Source organism: Chiloscyllium plagiosum, unplaced genomic scaffold, assembly GCF_037043375.1.
Source record: "Chiloscyllium plagiosum isolate Xiang-an unplaced genomic scaffold, Cpla_swu_hap1 HiC_scaffold_35, whole genome shotgun sequence".
Classification (NCBI taxonomy): domain Eukaryota; kingdom Metazoa; phylum Chordata; class Chondrichthyes; order Orectolobiformes; family Hemiscylliidae; genus Chiloscyllium; species Chiloscyllium plagiosum.
Genome location: NW_028270173.1, coordinates 53,168,539 through 53,190,190, shown reverse-complemented (window position 1 = coordinate 53,190,190; position 21,652 = coordinate 53,168,539). Strand labels below are relative to the sequence as shown.

The window sequence follows — 21,652 nt, the reverse complement described above, 5'->3', positions numbered from 1 at the left end:
CTGAAGTTTACATCGCACACACCCTGTGGAACAGAACTTTCTGTCTCTCTTATTGAAGTGATGGACAGAGGGGCATCAGAAGAAGTAGGGTTTTCCATACGTTCATAACCTCGACTGGTATTCCATCCTTCCAGGTACTGTCATGGATACACAGGAGTCGATGGCTTTTTCAAGCAGCATTCCTGATGAAGAGCTTATGCTTGAAACATTGACTCTCCTGCTCCTTGGATGCTGCCTGACCCGCTGTGCTTTTCCAGCACCACACTTTTTGATTCTGATCTCCAGCATCTGCAGTTTTCACTTTCCCCTTTTCAAACAGCATGACAGGTAGCCACAGGAGATCATTAAACACCAGCAGAGAGAATATCTGGATCACGTATGGACAGTTAGAGTAGCCAGTCTGTCCAGTGAGTCATTCGCTTCTTCCTATCAGCAAGTACGTTCCTGTCTGTGGATCTCAAGAAGTAGGTTTGCTGGTGCTGTGCCTGAGTGTTCTTCTGATATTATCAGCATGAAGGTTACCATTGTCACGAGTAGCCGGATTTCTCCCCATGAATTCATGCAATACTTGGAGGGGCAGTACCTGACTGCATTCTGCACAACTGCCTTCTCCAGTGTCAGACTGGCACATGCTTCAGTATTAAAAGACAGTTTATTAGCCAGGTGAGCTGTGCTGTTCACTTTGATGACGGGAGTCCTTTCTGTAAGGTTGGGTCTTGTTCATGTTCATGTTTCTTTGCCAGATATCGTCATTGCAGCTTTGTTGTTAACTGTCTGCAGAGTTCTACCTCAGTGCTATCTGTTGAGTCTTCATGTGGAAGGGACTGTCCAAAACATCTGAGCATTTTTGATACTTGTCATCAGTTTTTATGTTGAACATGCTAATGGCTAGTGTGTCACTGTATTTGGACATGTTTGTTTGTCATGTACTGGTGTGCACCTTGAAACGTTGACATTAGCAACATAATGTCCATGCTCTGTACAAAGTCCAATAAGCTGTCCATTTTGTCAATGTCAGAAAATAAGTCTGATCCAGTTCTTGCTTTAAAATTCCCAAGAGAAATTATTTATCCTGGGGTGGCAAATGCCGTATAATATTGCCTGGAGTATCAGAAAGTGATCCTTCTTTTCAGCATTGACACCCAAGATTGCTGTGCAAGTACTCACCGTGTTGACAAAGCTTTAATCTGCTGGGAGACACTGGGAAATGAAGCTTTTAAAGGATGTGACAGGCAATTCCATTACGTGTATCAATCTGTTAGTGACATCGAAACCTCGTTTACAGTGGTCATCTATCCTTAGGTCGTGCCTGTAGAAAGTGTACTTTGCCTCATTTATTAATTCAGTGTCAGCCAATCTTGGGAATTTGAGAGCAGCAATGTCACCATTGTGTAGCTCACAAAAACATAAGAGCTCGGAACAGGAGTAGGCAATTCAGCCTCTCGAGCTTGCTCTGCCATTTGACGAGATCATGGCTGATCTCATCTCAGTCTCAACTTCACTTTCCCACCTGCTCTGCATAACCCTTCAACCCATCACTAATTAAAAACCTTTTATCTTCTCCTTAAATTTACTCTCAGTCCCAGCATCTCCCACACGCTGCAATAAAGAATTCATAGATTCTTTGAGAGATGTATTTCTCCTCATCACTGTTTAAAATCTGCTGCCCCTTATCCGAAACTATACTGTCTCGTTCCAAGTTGTCCTACATTCGAAGACATCCTCTCTACGTTGACTTTGCCAATCCCCTTTCATACTTCTCCACAAGCCTGAATAAGTCAATCCCACAATCCAGCTGTCTTCCTTTTCTGCTGAATCACTCTCAAACCAATCCTATGTCCAAATCTTACCATATCCCTGAACGAATTTGAAATTAATCACATTGCTTCCATAACCAGATTTAAATCGCAACATAGTCTGAAATTCACACTTTCTCATCATAGCCCTGTAGAAATTGAAAGTAACCCTGTCCCCTCTGATCAGACTATTATCCTGAACCCTGTATTTTTATTTGGGGAAAGATGCTCTTTCACCTCTAATCAGAATGTGACTCGAAATCTTCTGCTTTTCCCTCAAACCAGACAGTGTGTGATGATCTATTAATTATTGATGATCAATCCCTGTTTTGTCATTGACAGGAATTCACACTCTCCAATGGATACGCACTCTTGAGGTCAGTGAAGATGGCTCAGTGAAGAGGTCAATGAGATTTGGATTTGATGGGAAGGATTTTATCAATTTAGAACCAGACAGAATGAAATGGATTGCATCCAATCACTTTGCAAGAATGACTAAAGTGAAATGGGATTCAGATGAATCCTGGAATAACTATTGGAAATGGCAATTGGAAACAGAACTATTCGACCTTTTAAATAAATACTTGCGAGTTGGAAAGGAATATTTTGAAAGGAAAAGTATGTATTTCTGTTTTGCTCCATGTTCTGATCTAACCTCACTGATCTATGAAACCACTCTCCCATTAGATTCAGTGTCTCTCTGTTGTTTGTGTTTTCACCCTTTCCCATCACAGTTCAGCCTGAAGTGTTCATCTCCAGGAGGGAGCCCAATGGTCAGGACAAGCCGCTCACTCTCTCCTGCCTGGTCACTGGGTTTTATCCTGCAGACATCGAGGTGACCTGGCTAAGGAATGGAGAGGTCATGTCTGGAATATATTCCTTGGGAGTTCGACCGAACCATGATGGGACCCATCAGATCCAGAAAGAGATTGGGATCAATGCTGGGGATGAGGATCAATACGACTGTCGAGTTGCACACAGCAGCCTGGCAGAGGCCCAGCTCTATCAGTGGGGTAAGGGACTGGAGAGTGTGTGTGTGTGTGTGTGTGTGTGAGCCAGATTAGACAATTCAGAGGACACTGATTCACTATTCACCTGCAAGTACCCACCTTGCTCACTATGTTGATATCTTGTGTTGGTCTCACCGAATTAAATATTCTGATTCTAAGTTTGAAACGTTCTCTGGATCCTGAGCTTCCACAGCCATTTGGTAGAGAATCCCAGATTCCCAGGGCCCTGTTATTGGTGAAGTACTCATCGATTTCACTCCTCAATAATCTCATCCGAAATACAAGAAGATTCTGTTGCATTCAAGGCTTCATAGAACATTCCAGCGCAGTACAGGCCCTTTGGCCCTCGATGTTGCACCAACCTGTGAAACCTATCTGAAGTCTATCTGACCTGTACTGTGCCATTTTCATCCATATGCTTATCCAATGACCATTTAAATGCCCTCAATGTTGGTGCGTCTACTACTGTTGCTGGCAGGGCATTCCATGCCCTTGCTAAACTCTGGGTAAAAACCTACCTCTGACATCTGCCCTTTTATCTATCACCCCTCAATTTAAAGCTATGTCTCCTTGTGCTAGCCAGCACCATCTGAGGAAACAGGCTCTCACTGTCCACCCTCTGATTATCTGAAATGTCTCAACTAATTCACCTCTCAACTTTCTTCTCTCTAACGAAAATAGCCTCACGTCCCTCAGCCTTTCCCCATGAGTCCTTCCCTCCATACCTGGCAACACCCTAGTAAATCTCCTCTCCTTTCCAAAGCGTCCACATCCTTCCTGTGATGTGGTGACCAGAACTGTATGCAGTGTGGCCACATCAGAGTTTTGTTTAGCTGCAGCATGACCTCATGGCTTTAAGCTCAAACCCGCTACCAAGAAAATTTAACACAACATATGCCTTCTTAAAAACCCGATCTGAATGGCAACTTTCAGGGATCTGTGCCTGGACTCCGAGATCGCCCTGTACATCTGCACTACCAAGAATCTTACTGTTAGCCCAGTACTCTGCATTTCTGTTACTCCTTCTAAAGTGAATCACCTTACACTTTTTTGCATTAAACTCCACTTGCCACCTCTCAGCCCAGCTCTGCAGCTTATCTGTGTCCCTCTGGAAACTGCAACTTCTTTCAGCACTGTCCACAACTCCACCAAACTTAGTGTCATCCACAAATTTACTAACCCATCCTTCTACACCCTCATCCAGTCATTTATCAAGATGACAAACAGCAATGGCCCCAAAACAGATCCTTGTGATACATCATTAATAACTGAAGTCCAGGATGAACATTTCCCATCAACCACCACCCTTTGTCTTCTTTCTGATCCAAACCACCAAACCACCTTTAATCCCACGTCTCTGAATTTTCTGCAATAGCCTTATCAAACACCTTACTAAAATCCATATACATCACATCAACGGCTTTCCCCACATCCACCTGTTGGGCACCTTCTCAAAGAACTCAATAAGGTATGTGAGGCACGTCCTACCCTCACAAAACCATGTTGACTATCCCTAATCAAATTATTCCTCTCCAGATGATGATAAACCCTCTCTCTTCTGATCCTTTCCAACACTTTACCCACAACAGACGTAAGGCTCATTGGTCTATAATTACCAGGGTTGTCTCTGTTCCCTTTTTGAACAAGGAGAAATTTGCTCTCCTCCAGTCTTCTGGCACTCATCCTGTCGACAATGGCAACATTTAAATCAAAGCCAAAGGCTCTGCAGTCTCCTCCCTGGCTTCCCAGAGAATCCTAGGATAAATCTCATTCGGCCCAGGGGTCATATCTATTTCCACACTTACTAGAATTGCTAACACCTCCTCCTTGTGTACCTGAATCCTGTTGAGACTAGCTTCAGCACTAGATATGGTCCCAGATTGTTCAACAGCCAGTCAGTCAGAGATCGGACAGATCCCGAGAGAGGAGGGTCTGGACCCCTCAGAATTCCTGACTCTCTGAATGTGATTTGTCCAGGATGATTCAACTTCCGATGGACAATTGTCTAGCATCTGGAAGCCTCTGGAAAGATCTCAGGTTCTGAGTTTGAGTTGGAGATTTTGAAGGGTTCTGACTCACTTCCATACTCAGACAGGAAGAATAAAAGGGATAGGAAGCTTCTTTAACTCCTAGTGTGATGATGCTGCCACTTTAAAAGGTTGTTAGTGTCCTAGTTTTTGTTTTGAAGAGAGGTTGTAAGACAGAGGCACCAAACCCGCTGCTGATGATGACTGAGGTAAACCAGTTGTGAGGCCTTGGCGTTTTATTTTAAGCTGGAACAATAGAAGCAGTCTGAATGGGCGTGGCCAGCTCTCACAGATCCAGATTTCTCAGTTTGGTTTTTTTGTCAGTTGCATCAGAAGCCTTTGGGGTCTCAAAAGAGTTGGCAGCTTCAGTGAGTGTCACCTGGCTACTACTCTCTGCATTTTTTCTTGATATTATTTCCTCCTGGATTGGAGAACTGCATGTAAGAATCTGTGTCTGAATTTACCTTTTTGCCAAGGTGTTTATAGGATGTTACAATATTGCAGCAGTTAATTAGTAATAGATACCATTACATTTTTCAATTGTTGTTATTCTAAATTTCTTTCTTTTGTTTGTATTTTAATTACAGCGTTTAAGTAAGTTGTGTTTTGCTTAACATCGAGTTGTTTGACCATTTGCATTGTATCTGGAACACAGCATTTCCCATCTACCTTTAAAATAAGAAACAGTTCAGATCTAGACTACCTTCTTCAGATATTTTGAGGGGGCCTGGTGTGGTCCCTAATACCAGAGAGCTGGAAAACCGACCATCTCCAAACGTACTGCTGATCCCTCCATTCACACACTGACGAGGATATCTGGTCAGTGTGGGCAAGTTGAACTGAACATACACACTTGTTGTGTGACTCTTTAACTCTTTGACTCCATCCTCTCAAAATACATGACCTGACATTCTGCAACCAACACTTGACCTCTCCCCAGCACCAACACCAGCTCACCGCCTCCAGACGTCTGTCAGACTCGCAGTGCATCACCCTGGACAGACAACTGGGACACAACACAGAACTCCACAACTGGATCCCTAACAAGGCCCCCTCACCAGCCCACTGTGGCACCCAAACCCCATTCCATTGGTACTCAAATCCCCAACACTCACCAGTGAGTTCCCAAACTGCCCCTTGCCCAACCACTGAGGAAGTGCCTTTCTGGGACACCTAACTACACCCCTCCAACCATTCCCTCACTCCTTCACCTCACCCAAGGCCGATCTACCCCACCAGCACTAGTAAGGACAGGACACAGAGATATTGGGGAGAATGGGAACTGAACTGTCTGGGGAGGTAACCCCCAGGACAGGTACAACACGATGTTTATACCCCTATCAATGGGATCCTTGGTGACTTCACTGGAGAGTGAAATCGGGAGAGGGTCAAACCCGCATTTCAACCAATCCCAACAATTCCCAACAGCCCGGAGCAGTTATAATTGTTCCCAATCAACACAGAGTTAGAAATAAATCCAGGAACAGAGAGAATTCTGATATATTTCCAATGTGTTTCAGAAAATCTGAAAAGCAATTGGCTGCATTCCCATCTTGGAAGTCTCATTGCATCAATGGTCATTCTATTGGCTGTTATTGTCGGGATAGTCGGAATAATCATCTGGAAAAGATCACAGAGAGGTAAGAATCAGAGAGAGGGGAATGTAGAACTGAGGGGACAGGGTGAGTGTAGGGAAGTCTCCAGTACTGGGAGTACAGGGCACTGTGGGGAATGGAACTGATTGAATTCCCACACACAGATACATACGTATGAACACGTATCGTTCCCTGTCTGATCTTCCTTTATGTGATCAGCCCAGACCAGGTCTAATATTGATCATTAGACCCACTGCACCCAATCAGATCCTCACTGACTGAATATTAATAGAATGGAAGGGATTTTCTACATCTGGAGGGGATGCAGGGGAGGGGAGTGTGGGAATGAGGATTTCTGACACAATCCCTGTAAAACCTTCCTTACTGCCTTGTTTGTGTGCCATCACCTTGATAAATTTTGAACAGCTGTTTACAGTCTCTGAGAATGGATTATTCCCCATCCTAATGGACATTTATTTTGTTTCTGCAGATTCCCCAAAGGGGACCTACACAACAGCTCCCAGTAAGTGGCTGAGGGGACAGAGTGTTGGGAATGATGGATAAGGTAATGGGAGATGTAGATCAGATCACCTGCAGTATGGAAACAGGCCTTTCAGCCCACCCACTGAAGAGTAACCCACCCGGACCCATTCCCCTACCCTATATTTACCCCTGACTAACACACCTAACACTATGGGCAATGTAACATGGCCAATTCACCTGACCTGCACACCTTTGGATTGTGGAAAACCGGAGCACCCGGAGGAAACCCACACCGACACAGGGAGAATGTGCAAACTCCACACAGACAGTCACCCGAGGTGGGAATTGTACCCAGGCCCCTGGTGCAGTGAGGCAACAGTGCTAACCACTGAGCCACCGTGCTGCCCCTATTAGAGTGTAGAGTTATATTTGCGAAGGTGTTGCTCAAGGTGATGGGTCCGTCTCCTCACAATGCTGTTTCTCAGCCAACACTCTCTTATCGTCCTGTTTCTCTACTCCATGTCCCCAGTGTCTCTCCTTCGAATTGTCACCCTCCATTCCCTTCCCCCACTGCCCCTCCCTCCACTCACTCACCCTTAATTCCCACTGGGGGGTGGGCTCGGAGAGTCTGGTTAGTTAGTGCTGAGGGTGATTAAATCCTGGGTCCAGTGAGTGATAGAGATTATCTCACACTGTCTCATTTTATATTTGATATAACTTCTCACATTCTGTTTTTGTTTTCTCAGCTTCTGATATCTCTGGTGCAGCTTCTTCATGATTCAGTAAGTGACATGTCAACTTTTCTCTGACTGAGATTTATTTAGATTTAGATTCTCTAGATTTATTTGTAATATTTTCACATCCCTCCTAACCCTGTCCCACCCTCCCAGACACTGTTAAACCCTATCAGACTAATCCCCCTCCCCTCCTGACTCTGTCCCACCCTCCCAGTCACTGTTAAACCCTATCAGACTAATCCCCCTCCCCTCCTGACCCTGGCCCACCCTCCCAGTCACTGTTAAACCCTATCAGACTAATCCCCCTCCCCTCCTGACCCTGTCCCACCCTCCCAGACACTGTTAAACCCTGTCAGACTAATTCCCCTCCCCTCCTGACAGTGTCCCACCCTCCCAGACACTGTTAAACCCTGTCAGACTAATTTCCCTCCCCTCCTGACCATGTCCCACCGTCCCAGACATTGTTAAACCCTGTCAGATGAATCCCCCTCCCCTCCTGACAGTGTCCCACCCTCCCAGACACAGTTAAACCCTGTCAGACTAATTCCCCTCCCCTCCTGACCCTGTCCCACCCTCCCAGATACTGTTAAACCCTGTCAGACTAATTCCCCTTCCCTCCTGACCCTGTCCCACCCTCCCAGATACTGTTAAACCCTGTCAGACTAATTCCCTCCCTTCCTGACAGTGTCCCACCCTCCCAGACACTTTTAAACCCTGTCAGACTAATTCCCCTCCCCTCCTGACCCTGTCCCACCCTCCCAGTCACTGTTAAACCCTGTCAGACTAATTCCCCTCCCCTCCTGACCCTGTCCCACCCTCCCAGTCACTGTTAAACCCTGTCAGACTAATTCCCCTCCCCTCCTGACCCTGTCCCACTCTCCCAGACACTGTTAAACCCTGTCAGACTAATTCCCCTCCCCTCCTAACAGTGTCCCACCCTCCCAGACACTGTTAAACCCTGTCAGACTAATTCCCCTCCCCTCCTGACCCTGTCCCACCCTCCCAGACACTGTTAAACCCTGTCAGACTAATTCCCCTCCCCTCCTGACCCTGTCCCACCCTCCCAGACACTGTTAAACCCTGTCAGACTAATTCCCCTCCCCTCCCCACCCTGAAGTGATTGCCTTGTGTCTCTCCATTCCTGACCTTGTCGGTTTCCTGGGTCCCACTACAGGACATTCCCAGAGTCTCATTGCGGAATAACGGGATTCTCCTGTTCCAGTGTGAACATGGACATCATTGTCTATCCTTCCATATCACAGCAGACACACAGAATTACAGCTCATTGTTCACACTCAATTCCTTCAGGACTGAGATCAATTTTTCTGGGAATGTGTTTCCACAGGTTGAACAGTGGATCCCAGATCCCCAGGTTTGGATCCTGATTCTTCAAGTGAGACCTTCTCAAGTCGTGTTTCCATCCCGTCTCAGAAATGTGAGCAGTGTCACCGTCAGAGGGATCTTCACAGATGGTTCCCCTCACACTTTCTCATCCTCACTGTCTTCAGTGGGTCACTGATTGACCTGAAATGAAGCAACGTCCTGAGGGAACTCAGGGGCAATTTTTATATTGAAGAAATTGATTTTGCATCTGACGTTAACAAATTTCAAATGTTATGTAAATCTCTGTATATAAATATCAGTTTTACATATTCTAAGTCTTAAATAAATATATAAATATTATAAATCTGAGTTAATGTTGAATACTAAAATCTATCACTACTTATCACCATTGTTTAACTACAATCACCAATATGTGTCATTTGTAATCATTAAAAGTTATTTATTGATTGTGATATTTTTATTAATGGTTCCACAAGAACGATTCTATTCATTTACACAGCAGCAGCTTGTGGCAGTTGCTGAGTTCAATTTGGGTGGCACGGTGGCACAGTGGTTAGCACTGCTGCCTCACAGCGCCAGAGACCCGGGTTCAATTCCTGCCTCAGGCGACTGTCTGTGCTGAGTTTGCACATTCTCCCCGTGTCTGCTTGGGTTTCCTCCCACAGTCCAAAAATGAGCAGGTTAGGTAAATGGGCCATACTAAATTGCCCGTAGTGTTAGGTGAAGGGGTAAATGTAGGGGAATGCGTCTGGATGGGTGGCGGGTCGGTGTGGACTTGTTGGGCCGAAGTCCTCTTTCCGCACTGTAAGTAATCTAATCTAATCTAATCAGTGTGAACTGGGGGAGTTAAGACCATATCCATCTGCCTCTATTGTAAAATCCAAGTCCTAGATGATAACTCCATACCCGTCAACACAATCAGGGAAAGTCCATTCCCAGAGAGTGGGAACACACAAGTGTGAAGGATGGAGATTGTGTCAGAACCTGATGGAGATTCTGGACATCGCTTCCATTCCATCGATATTCCCTGAGGATGTGAGTGTGTGTGGTGGGCTTGATGATCAAAATCAGACTTGTATTAAAAGACATAGCTGCTAGACTGGGTCTGCAGCAGGTAGTGAGGGAACCAACAAGAGGGAAAAACATACTTGATTCCATCTTTCCAATCTGCCAGCTGCAGGTACAAATGTCCATGACAGTCTCAGTGAGAGTGACCATCGCACTGTCCTTGTGGAGGCAAAGTCCCACTGTCCCATTGGGAATAACCTCCATCGTATTGTGTGGCACTATCACTGTGTTAAATGGAACAGACTTGGATCAGATCTCGCAGCTCAAGCCTGGGTATCCATGAGGCACTGTGGGCCACCAGCAGCAGCAGAACGGTACTCCAGCACAATCTGTAATCTCTTGGCCGGGCATAATCCCCACTTAACACCAAGCCAGGGGATTAACCCTGGTTCAATGGGGAGTGTAGGAGGGCATGTCAGGAGCAGCACCAGACATACCTGAAGATGAGGTGTCAATCTGGTGAAGCCACCAATCAGGACGACTTGCATGTCACATAACATAAGCAACAAGTGATAGACAGAGCTAAGCGATCCCACAACCAATAGATCCGATCTCAGCTCTGCAGTCCTGCCACATCCAGCCAACTCACTGGAGGCTCCACAAATATTCCCACTCTCACTGATGAAACAGCCCATTACATCAGTGTGAAAGATAGGCCTGAAGGTTTCACAGCAATCTTCAGTCAGAAGTGTCATCTCAGCCTCCTCCAGTGGTCCCCAGCATTACAGATACCAGTCTTCAGCCAATTCAATTCACTCCACGTGACATCAAGAAACAGTTGAAGACACTGGGTACTGCAAAGGCTTCAGGCCCTGACAACATTCAGGCAATAGTACTGAAGGCTTGTGCTCGAGAACTTGCCACTCCCCTATCCAAACTGTTCCAGTCCAGTTACAACACTGGCATCTACCCAACAATGTAGAAAATTGCCCAGGTATATCTTAGACACAAAAAGCAGGACAAACCCAATCTGCCCCATCAGTCTCCTCTCGATCATCAGTAAAGTGATGGAAGGTGTCATTAACAGTGCTATCAAGCAGCACTTGCTCAGCAATAACCTGCTCAGTGACGCCCAGTTTGGGCTCTGCCAGGGTCACTCAGCTCCTGACCTCAATACAGCCTTGGTTCGAACATGGACAAAAGAGCTGAATTCCAGAGGGGAGGTGGGAGTGACAGCCCCTGACATCAAGGCTGCATTCGACCGAGTGCGGCATCATGGAACTCGAGCAGAACTGGAACCAATGGGTATTGGGGGAAACTCTCCAGTGGATAGAGTCATACCTGACACATAGGAAGGTGGTCTTGGTTGTTGGAGGTCAGTCATCTCAGCTCCAGGAAAGCTCTGCAGGAGTCCCTCAGGGTAATGTCCTAGGCCCAACCGTCTTTAGCTGCTTCATCAATGACCTTCCCTCCATCATAAGGTCAGAAATGGGGATGTTTGCCAGTGATTGCACAATGTTCAGCACGATTTGCAACTCCTCAGACACTGAAGCAGTCCATGTTCAAATGCAACAAGGTCTGGACAATATCCAGGCTTGGGCTGACAAGGGGCAAGTAACATTTGCGCCACACAAATGCCAAGTTATAACCATCACCAACAAGAGACAATCTCACCACCACCCCTTGGCATTCAATGGTGTTACCATCACTGAATCCCCCCACTGTCAACAGCCTGTGAGTTTTCATTGATCAGAAACTCAGTTGGACTCACCACATAAATGCAGTGTCTACAAGAGCAGGTCAGAGGCTAGAGATACTGCAGCAAGTAACACGTCTCCTTATTTCCCAAAGCCTGTCCACCAACTACAAGACACAGGTCAGGAGTGTGATGGAATCCTCCCTGCTTGCCTGGATGAGTACAGCCATCTCAACACTGAAGAGGCTTGATACCATCCAGGACCTAGCAACCCAACTGATTGGCACTGTATCCACCAACATCCAGTCCCTCCACCACTGACATTCAGTTACAGCAGTGTTCGCGATCTACAGAAATTCATCAAAGATCCTGAAACAGTGACTTCCAAACCCACAACCACCTCCACCTGGAAGGTCAAGGTCAGCAGATATATGGGAACACCACCACCTTCATGTTCCCCTCCAAGCCACTCACCATCCTGACTCGGAAATATATCGCCATTCCTTCACTGTTGCTGGTCAAAATCCTGGATTTCCTTCCCTAATGGCATTGTGGCTCAACCCACAGGAGGTAGACAGCAGCAGTTCAAGAAGGCAGATCACCACCACCTTCTCAAGGGCAACTAGGGACGGGTAATAAATGCTGGCCAGCCAGAGACCCCCACATCTCACACAAACAGAATCAATACAAAAACTGGGGGAGGTGTGATACATGGTTATTGTCTCTGGAGGAGGAATCCCGTGACCAAAGTATCATTCCAGAATGAGAAGCCTCTTTCTCCTCCAGGGAGTTGTTCAATTTTCACACCTGGATGTGACAGGACAGCAGAGCTTCGATCTTATCTATCGGTTGTGGAATCACTAAGTTCTGACTCTGCTCCCTCTGCTGTTTACTGCACAATCAGTCCTGATCTGTCACTTCACTGACCAACACTATCACTTACAAGTTCCCCTCCAAGCCACTCACCATCCTGACTTGGAAATATATTGCACTTCCTTCACTGTCACTGGGTCAAAATCCTGGAATTCCCTCCCTAATGACATTGTGGGTCTCCCACCACCACATGAACTGCTGCTGTTCAGGAAGGTACCTCCCCCCCACCTTCTCAAGGACCGTTAGGGACGGGAAATAAATTCCAGCAGCCAGTGATTCCCACATCTCTCCAGTGAATAAAAAAGACATCACTTCTCATCTCTCCTTGGTCCTGCTCCTGTGATCCCTCCCACATTCCTCATTGAACCGGGGTTGGTCCCCTGGCTTGGTGGTAATGAGAGACTGGGGGTTGGGGTGAGCCATGAGGTTACAGTTTGTATTGGATGGCAGTTCTGCTGGTGTTGATGACCCACAGTACCTCATGGACACACAGTCTTCATCTGCTCGACCTGTTCACATCCCACAGGAGGGGAGGGGCTTGGGGGTGTGCCATGAGGTTTAATGGGGAAATGTGTTCCCATATGATGGTTATTGGTAGGAGCAGGGTGCAGTGAACGGGCTGTAACCCGCCCCCCCCCCCCACCCCACACTGGGTTCTCTGTATCTGACTCTCACCATCAATCCCCCCCCACCCGGGTTCTCTGTACCTGTACCAACCGGATTCACTGTAATTAGAAGATCCAATCAATTCTGAAATAAATCCTTTTCACAATAGCCCACAGGCCAACCTGACTCTCTGTAATTAATCCACTCCATGTTCCCTCACATTAAACTCTCTGTCAGGTTTAGCTCACTGATCACTGACTGGGTGAAGAATCTCTCTCACTGTAACTGTGTCCTCCTGTTCTGAATCTCTCGGTTTAGTTTAAAACCAATCTCAGATTTCCCTTTTCCAGACTGTTTAATGTTTTATAAATCCCATCAGGTGCTTCCTTTCCTGGTAGAATAGCCCAATTCTCTTTGCCAAATGACCCAGAACCTTGACCCTGGGGGTGAGCCTGGGTGTTTCTCTCTCTGCACTCACCCCTTCCCCACTCCCCTTCCCCAGGATCTGAGTGTCTCCCCTGTGACTGTGTCCTGAATTAGACTCAGTACCAGGAAGAACACCAGGGTCCATGGGATTCCCAGCCAGCAGAGGGTTAGCAGTGACTGATACTGACCTGTGACCCATGACCCAGAGTGGCACCATGGCTCAGTGGTTAGCACTTCTGCCTCACAGCACCAGGGACCTGAGTTTGATTCCAGCCTTGGGTGACTATCTGTATGTAGTTTCCCTGAGTCTGCCTGGGGTTCCTCCGGGTGCTCCAGTTTCCTGCCACAGTCGAACAGGTGCACCTTGGGTGGATTGGTCATGCTCAATTGCCCAGTGTCCAGGGTTTATTTTCGGTGAACATGTGCAGGGATGTGTATGTTGGGTGGATTAGCTGTAGGGATTCTATGATTCATGAATGGCCTTTTAATCTCCCAGTTCACAGAGAGAGAATGGAAAGCTGAATTCTGTACTCATCGGGAGAGACTCAGGAAAAACACAGGGAGGGAAAGGAAAGGATCAGCAACATTCTGGGAATACACTGTCCCTATTCCAATCAGGGACTGGGAATTAAACACTCTGAGGGGAAACAGCTTCTGTTTACAAACTGGAAAAACCAGTAATACAACAATCTTTGGAGACTGCACCCTATTTGTTGAGAAATTTGATCCATTGTTTGATGTGAAGCTGCAGAAGCAGAAAAATGGAACAAGTGCTAAGTGATGACCCGGTCCCAGTGACGGGGAAGCTCCAGCACAGCCAGGCTGAGGTTCAGGCTCTGAGCCAGTAAGGCTGGGGGTGAGAAGAGGCCTCCCCCACCAGCTCAAGGAGCATCAGAACAGCACTAGGACCCTGGGATCCCCCTCTCACAGTAAACATATGGCTCAATCCTTCCAACTGGGGGAGGTGACGGTACATCGGGATAGTCCCTGGGGCATAGAGTCACGGAAACAGACCCTGCAGTCCAACTTCTCCATGTATCTGACATTGTACCTATTACCCGTGTGTGTACATCTTTCTACAGTCCTGAGTGAGCTGTGTATGGGTGCACACTGAACACTCTATGTGTATCTGCCTATCTCCCTTCCCTTATCCCGGTTCCGTAACTTCACTATCAGCCTCTTCTCGGCCACTTTGTGTTATTGCCTGTCCTGAAGTCTGCATTGGAGGATGGTCACCGGAAGATCTGAAGCTGAATGTCCCTGCCCGCTGAAGTGTTCCCCACCTGGGAGGGAGCACACGCCTGCCTGGTTATAACTGAGCTGTTTCCCTGAGGGTAACTCAACCTGTCTGAGTGTGATCTTCCTGGGAACTGGTGACAGGAATCTGTTCATCTCTTTATTGGGTATTTTACTGAGACTGGGACCAATCATTGACTCTCTGCTTCTGCAGCTTGAAGTTCAGGAAATGATCTGCAGCTCAGCATTGACATGGAGTGGCGGGGGGAAGGTGGTTTGTTCTTATAGACTCTAACAGCAGTTGATCCCGTTCCCTCACCCTGAATGTTTTATTCCCAATCCCTGATTATAATCAGGACAGTGGATTCCCAGAATGTTGCTGATCCTTCTCTCCATCTCCCTGTGTTTTTCCTGGGTCTCTCCCGGTAAGTACAGAATTCAGCTTTCCATTCTCTCTCTCTCTCTGTGTGTGTCTGGGGTGAATGTGAATCTCTTGGGGAGAGTTTGAAATGGGGGATGTTTGACCAGCCGCCTGTTATACAGCCAGCCTGATCTTTTACACATTGAAGGCAGCACAGTCTGGGAGACTCTGATGGGATTTGTGTCCAGGTCTCCTGACAACAGGATGTAGAAACCCCGAGATCAGAGAAGCCCCGAGCAAATGGGAAATGATTCCAATGGAGAATTTTAATTTTCACATCGATTGGGAGAAGCCAAACAGCTTCATCATTCCTGGTCTAAAGTCTTGTAAACCCTGCGGGGGGGGGGAGAAGGAGACTCCATGTTTAACCCAGCCCCGGCTCAGCTGTGATGCCCTCATGGTTGAATAGGCCGGGTTATCTCAGACACCAACATCCTACTGACCGTGTATAAAGGGCTGATTAAAAAGCTCAGTGAAGGACAGTGAGGATCCTGCTCTGGATTGTCCATCCCCCTGTTTGACAGAGAGACTGTTCACACAGTAACTGTCCCCCATGGTCTCACACTTCATCCTCCCAAAATATTCCTGTTTCTCTTCATTTCAATCTGGATTCACTCACCGCATATCTTTCCTGGTTATGGATAAACCTGCCCTCGGATTATCCTGAATTCCTCACTCCAGATGGACCATGGGCAGGAGAGTCCCTTCAATATTTTTCTTCCATTTATGCCAAGTTCCTGTTCCAGGTTAGTGATTTTCTGTTTAATATCCAATCACTGGATTGTGTCCCAGCCTCTCCCTGTGTCCACACTGACTCCATCGAGAATCTGAGTGATCCTGATTCTGTGTTTACTCCCTGTTCTAAGAGGCTGCAGCAGATAATTCTGACCTAGTTGAATCTGATTCTGTTGATTATATCAGACAGAATTCTGACAGTGTTATAATTTGGTGGGTTATTGGAGATTGTCACTGTGTGGATGGGCCTCACTTTGACCAGCTGGAAGTGTGTGTAATTGTTTTCAGCCTGACCTTTACAGATATAACATGTTGAAAGTGATTTTGAGGGCAGTCTCACATTAGTGATGTCCCTGATGTCTGTGAGGTGATTCTGGTTTTGTGGCCCAGGTATATTAATATGATGTTTATGTTGGTATTGAGTAACTCGCTGCTTTCATTGTTTGCTTTACAGAGACTAATGTATACAGTGGAATGTATACAATTGTTTCTGGAATTAAGGATTTTCCTGAGTTTACAAACAGTGCAACAGTCAATGGAGTTATGATAGGTTCTCGTGACAATAAATCCCAGCGGAACATCCCCAGGCAGCAGTTCATGGCAGAATTCTTCAATGTGAATTTCTGGGATTATGTCACAGAGATAGTGAACAGACATGCAGACATGGCAAGGGAAACAATGAGTGCAGTAATGAAGAGGACAAACCAGACATCTGGTAAGGTGTGGCTGATTGAATTTCTCTGTTGGTTGTTCCCTTTCATCATAAAACCTCATTCATTCCCCAACACTGACAATTTGGCCCCAGGACTGGGAGAGACATGATAGGCGTCGATGCTTCCCCTGTTTCTGTGAGCCTTTTCCACTCCTCGTGCACCACCAGCATTCACCCCATCTCTTCATATCTTTTGAGGGAAAATAGGGAAGTGTAGACACAGTGTGGTCAAAATGTTTTACATAGGTTCAACAAAACATCTTAGATTTTATAGTCCATTCCTCTGTTTGCAAAGCCCATTGAAATCTCAGCTTTCAGTGTGACCCACCTTCCAACCATTGCTTTCTCAGATGTTAGACTTTATCTGTGAGAGTCTGAATCATGGAGCAGATTCAGGTAACCTTTAATGTGATCGACAGCTTCAGTTACAGCATTGCTAAAAGGCACACAAAAAGCTTCAGAATGTCTGAACTTATACAGTTTAAGCTCAGAGTATGCACCCCCTCCAACTCCTCATCAAATATCAATGACTCAAATCTGTTCTCTGAATGTAAAGACTGTATGTGTCTGAATAGCATCATCACTGTACATGTCCCAAAGATTTCTTTGAGTAAAGTAGATTTTTGAAATTAAAAAATAAATTAACCATGGGCAGCCAGCAGCCATTTTGTGCCGCTCAGTCATGGGAGCCCTGACACCAGACAATGACACACAACTTGGTTCTTCCTGTTATGTGAGTATCTCTGTTTCTTCAAACCTGGCCCTATGCAGTAACATCTTACAGGCACCCCGAAAGTAGAAATGTCACTGCAACATATCACAGGGTAGGAAAGGATTGCTGGAAATCTGAAATTTAAACAGAAAATGCTAGAAATTCAAAGCTGGCCAGGCAACATCCATAGAGAGAGAAAGAGAGTCGATCAAGGGTTGTGTAAAGATTTGTAGCTCGGGTGCCGGTTGCCGTGGTTATGGGTATGTTCACCGAGCTGAGAAGTTGATGTGCAGATGTTTTGTCCCCTGTCTAGGTGACATCTTCAGTGTTTCGGAGCCTCCTGTGAAATGCTGCTGTACTGTGTCCTCTGGAATGTATTTGGTTCCATTCCTGCTGCTTCCGGTTGCTGGTTCTGGTTGTTCGTTGGAGTGGTCGGTATATTGGGTCCAGGTCACTGTGTTTCTTAATCGAGTCCGTGGATGAGTAATTAGATTAGATTAGATTAGATTACTTACAGTGTGGAAACAGGCCCTTCGGCCCAACAAGTCCACACCGCCCCGCCGAAGCGCAACCCACCCATACCCCTACATTTACCTCTTACCTAACACTACGGGCAATTTAACACGGCCAATTCACCTGACCTGCACATCTTTGGACTGTGGGAGGAAACCGGAGCACCCGGAGGAAACCCACGCAGACACGGGGAGAGCGTGCAAACTCCACACAGTCAGTCACCTGAGGCGGGAATTGAACCCGGGTCTCTGGCACCGTGAGGCAGCAATGTTAACCACTGTGCCAAGCTTCTAGAAATTCTCTGGCTGTCCTCTGTTTAGTTTGTCCTACGATCGTTGTGCGAGTTTCCCTTCTTGAGATTCTTACATGCTTGATACAACTGCAATACGCCAACTTCTGTGAACAGCCACAACTTATTTAAGCAAGTACAAGCTTTTTGGAGAATCACTTAACACTGTTCACGATGCTTGCAGAGCATGTCAAGTGAGGGTCACTGAATAAGGGAACAGTCCTCTGTTTATACACAGTCAGTCATGCTTGTGAGACACAACCCCCTGTCACTCTGCCATAGTCACATGCCCAGGAACAGGCATTGTATATGCCACCAAAAACATTTAAAGTGATTGTTTTGAGAAATAATCTAATGTGTGATTAGATTATTCCTTATTTTTCTACTGCCATCTGCAATAGTTTAGCATTTGTAGAGTCTGATGAGATTGTCACACCTTGCCTGCAAGACAGACAAACAACACCCCCAACAACCTCCCAGAGTCATTTAGCATTTAATTTCTTACACGTTAGTAGAACAAATTAACCATTTAACATCTTAGTTGTGTCAACAAGTTAAATTTATGGTCTTTGTCATCCCTACAGGGACAGCTGGTCGTGGTGTTGAGTGGTTAGTTGGTGTTCATGGATGTGGATTGCTAGTTGTCTGCCTGTTTGTCCTATATCGTGTTTCATGCAGTCTTCGTATGGAATCTCACCCAGATAACTGTCGTGTTGTCTTCTCTGCTGTTGGTTAGTCATTTTGTCTTGGAGTGCTGTTCTCTTTCTGTTGTGGTTCTGTTCGCTGAGCTGGGAATTTGTGTTGCAGACGTTTCGTCCCCTGTCTAGGTGACATTCTCAGTGCTTGGGAGCCTCCTGTGAAGCGTTTCTGTGATCTTTCCTCTGGCATTTGTAGTGGTTTGAATCTGCCGCTTCCGGTTGTCAGTTCCAGCTGTCCGCTGCAGTGGCCGGTATATTGTGTCCAGGTCGATGTGCTTATTGATTGAATCTGTGGATGAGTGCCATGCCTCTAGGAATTCCCTGGCTGTTCTCTGTTTGGCTTGTCCTATAGTAGTGTTGTCCCAGTCGAATTCATGTTGCTTGTCGTCTGCGTGTGTGGCTACTAAGGATAGCTGGTCGTGTCGTTTCGTGGCTAGTTGGTGTTCATGGATGCGGACCGTTAGCTGTCTTCCTGTTTGTCCTATGTAGTGTTTTGTGCAGTCCTTGCATGGTATTGTGTACACTACATTAGTTTTGCTCATGTTGGGTATCGGGTCCTTCGTTCTGGTGAGTTGTTGTCTGAGAGTGGCTGTTGGTTTGTGTGCTGTTATGAGTCCTAGTGGTCGCAGTAGTCTGGCTGTCAGTTCGGAAATGCTCTTGATGTATGGTAACGTGGTTAGTCCTTTGGGTTGCGGCATGTCCTCATTCCGTTGTCTTTCCCTTAGGCATCCGTTGATGAAATTGCGGGGGTATCCGTTTTTGGCGAATACATTGTATAGGTGTTCTTCTTCCTCTTTTTGCAGTTCTGGTCTACTGCAGTGTGTTTGAACAGTGTCTTGATGCAACTTCTTTTTTGTGTGTTGGGGTGGTTGCTTTTGTAGTTTAGGACTTGGTCTGTGTGCGCGGCTTTCCTGTGTACCTTTGTGGTGAATTCTCCACAAGCAACGGTCTCATTCGATGGAACAACACTGTTCACTTCAAATGACAAAACTCTAGCCAGAGAGACAGTAGCCAACCTCCAGGACAAACAGAACAGGCGACACGACAGGGAACCTCCCAACAAGGACTGCAGAGTCACACTACCAGACCTGTGCTTGAGGACACACTTCCCATTCAACAACCAAATACATGAACAGATCAATGGGACACCTATGGGCTCACCCATCTCCGGGCTCAGAGCACAAGCAGTGATGCAGAAACTGGAACAAACAGCCCTCCCATAAATCCAACCCACACTCTAAATCAGATACATGGATGACATTTTTGTAGTTATTAAGAGAACAGATATAGAGAACACATACTATATTATTGACTCTGGTCATAGGGATCAGATTTACGAGAGGGGAAGAAACCAACAGCCAACTCCGATTTCTGGATGTGACGGTAGAAAGAACACAGAGCGGTGAATGTACCATAACAGAGTACAGAAAAGCCACGCACATGGACTAGGTCCTGAACTACAACAGCAACCACTCAAACACACACAAGAGAAGCTGCATGAGGACCCTTTTCAAAAGGGCTACAACACACTGCAGCTCTCCTGGCCTACGAAGGGAAGAAGAAGAACAGCTCTACAGAGTCTTCACCAAGAACGGATACTCTCGCAACTTCATCCGCAGATGCCTAACAGGCAACAACGCAACCAAGACATGCCACAACCCAACACACAAACCGCTCTACCCTTATATAAAAACGTCTCAGACTGACAGTCAGATTTCTCCACCCACTGGGATCCATGACTGTCCATAATGTGAGAAACAAAGCCCACTCACATCAATAATTTCAGTCCAAGACCAAATTTCTGAAACAGCAGCGTCGTTTTATTTGTACACCTGCAGGTGGGTGCCTTGTCTAATTGCCAGGTAAAGCAATGACAAAATGCACAGTATACCCCAAAAAACCCTTGCAATTTATACTGGGTTTTTTTCCCATATGTTTTCCTTATTCCATTGTTTGTTCCCTGCTTCACTTACGTCACTCATTTCCTTAAGACTTATCCCACAACTTCTGTTTATCCTGTCTTGTCTGTGACAAACTCTTATCTCTGACTCCCATAAGGGTGTTTGACATCAGTCTATTGTAGATTATTGATTAGGCATATCTTTTCTTCTATCAGCATCTATTTCTATCCAGAGGCCACTTTGACCTCTTTGATTAGGGTTTGTTCCTGTGTCTCCGTGTAAGCGGGGGAAACAGATGCTTTCCTGTTTGCCCATATATCCACCATTGTTCTGTAATCACGTCTCATGCTAACATATCCTTTCTTTTTGCTGAATATGTATTTTCTCATTTCTGTTCTGTATCAGAATTTATAGTTGCAGAAATAACATTAATTCATTTATATCCCACAATTTCCCCTTTTTCTTTTCATTACTATCTGTTATCTTCTGCATTTTTGTCTCCTTTTGTTTTAAACATTGTTCCCAAAATTCGCAAGCATCATTTCAGAGATTTCATCCATCTTAGTCTCACTCATCTCCTTATTATTTAGTTGATAAAGTTCCTCTGTCAAATTTCCCCTCAGGGGCATTCGTTTCATCAAGGCTGTTTCAATCAGCCTCTGGGTGAGCCCTCGTATACAGGGTATGATACAACAGCCAATGGCCACCAATACCCCGACTACTACTATCAGGGAAGTAAGGATAGAAACCACCACCCCCTTCCATTTTCCAAACCAGGATTCAAGCCACCCTGTGAGAGATGTGTCTACTCCTGAATTCTCAGCCAGTTCCTCT

The 21,652-nt window shown here is 46.1% G+C and overlaps 2 protein-coding genes across 8 annotated transcripts in view; both read left to right on the top strand.

The window, feature by feature from the left end:
* LOC148140900 (class I histocompatibility antigen, F10 alpha chain-like) overlaps positions 1 to 9,446 on the top strand; it is a 413,938-nt gene extending 404,492 nt beyond the window's left edge. For 2 of the 5 annotated variants that reach the window (XM_087979685.1, XM_087979688.1), the window contains exons 3-7: positions 2,139 to 2,414; positions 2,531 to 2,809; positions 6,354 to 6,473; positions 6,919 to 6,993; positions 8,994 to 9,446. In XM_087979685.1, the coding sequence (XP_087835811.1) occupies positions 2,139 to 2,414; positions 2,531 to 2,809; positions 6,354 to 6,473; positions 6,919 to 6,992 (749 nt within the window). In that variant the 3' untranslated portion in view covers position 6,993; positions 8,994 to 9,446. Of the gene's footprint in view, positions 1 to 2,138; positions 2,415 to 2,530; positions 2,810 to 6,353; positions 6,474 to 6,918; positions 6,994 to 7,657; positions 7,696 to 8,993 lie in introns of those variants that run through there. The other 3 variants (XM_087979687.1, XM_087979686.1, XM_087979684.1) reach the window with 3 other exon arrangements.
* A 5,149-nt stretch (positions 9,447 to 14,595) lies between these two features.
* Positions 14,596 to 21,652, top strand: part of LOC148140899 (class I histocompatibility antigen, F10 alpha chain-like) — a 33,426-nt gene continuing 26,369 nt past the window's right edge. The window contains exons 1-3 of one of the 3 annotated variants that reach the window (XM_087979677.1): positions 14,596 to 15,262; positions 16,448 to 16,708; positions 17,731 to 17,867. In XM_087979677.1, the coding sequence (XP_087835803.1) occupies positions 15,211 to 15,262; positions 16,448 to 16,708; positions 17,731 to 17,867 (450 nt within the window). In that variant the 5' untranslated portion in view covers positions 14,596 to 15,210. The remainder of the gene's footprint in view (positions 15,263 to 16,447; positions 16,709 to 17,730; positions 17,868 to 21,652) is intronic. The other 2 variants (XM_087979678.1, XM_087979679.1) reach the window with 2 other exon arrangements.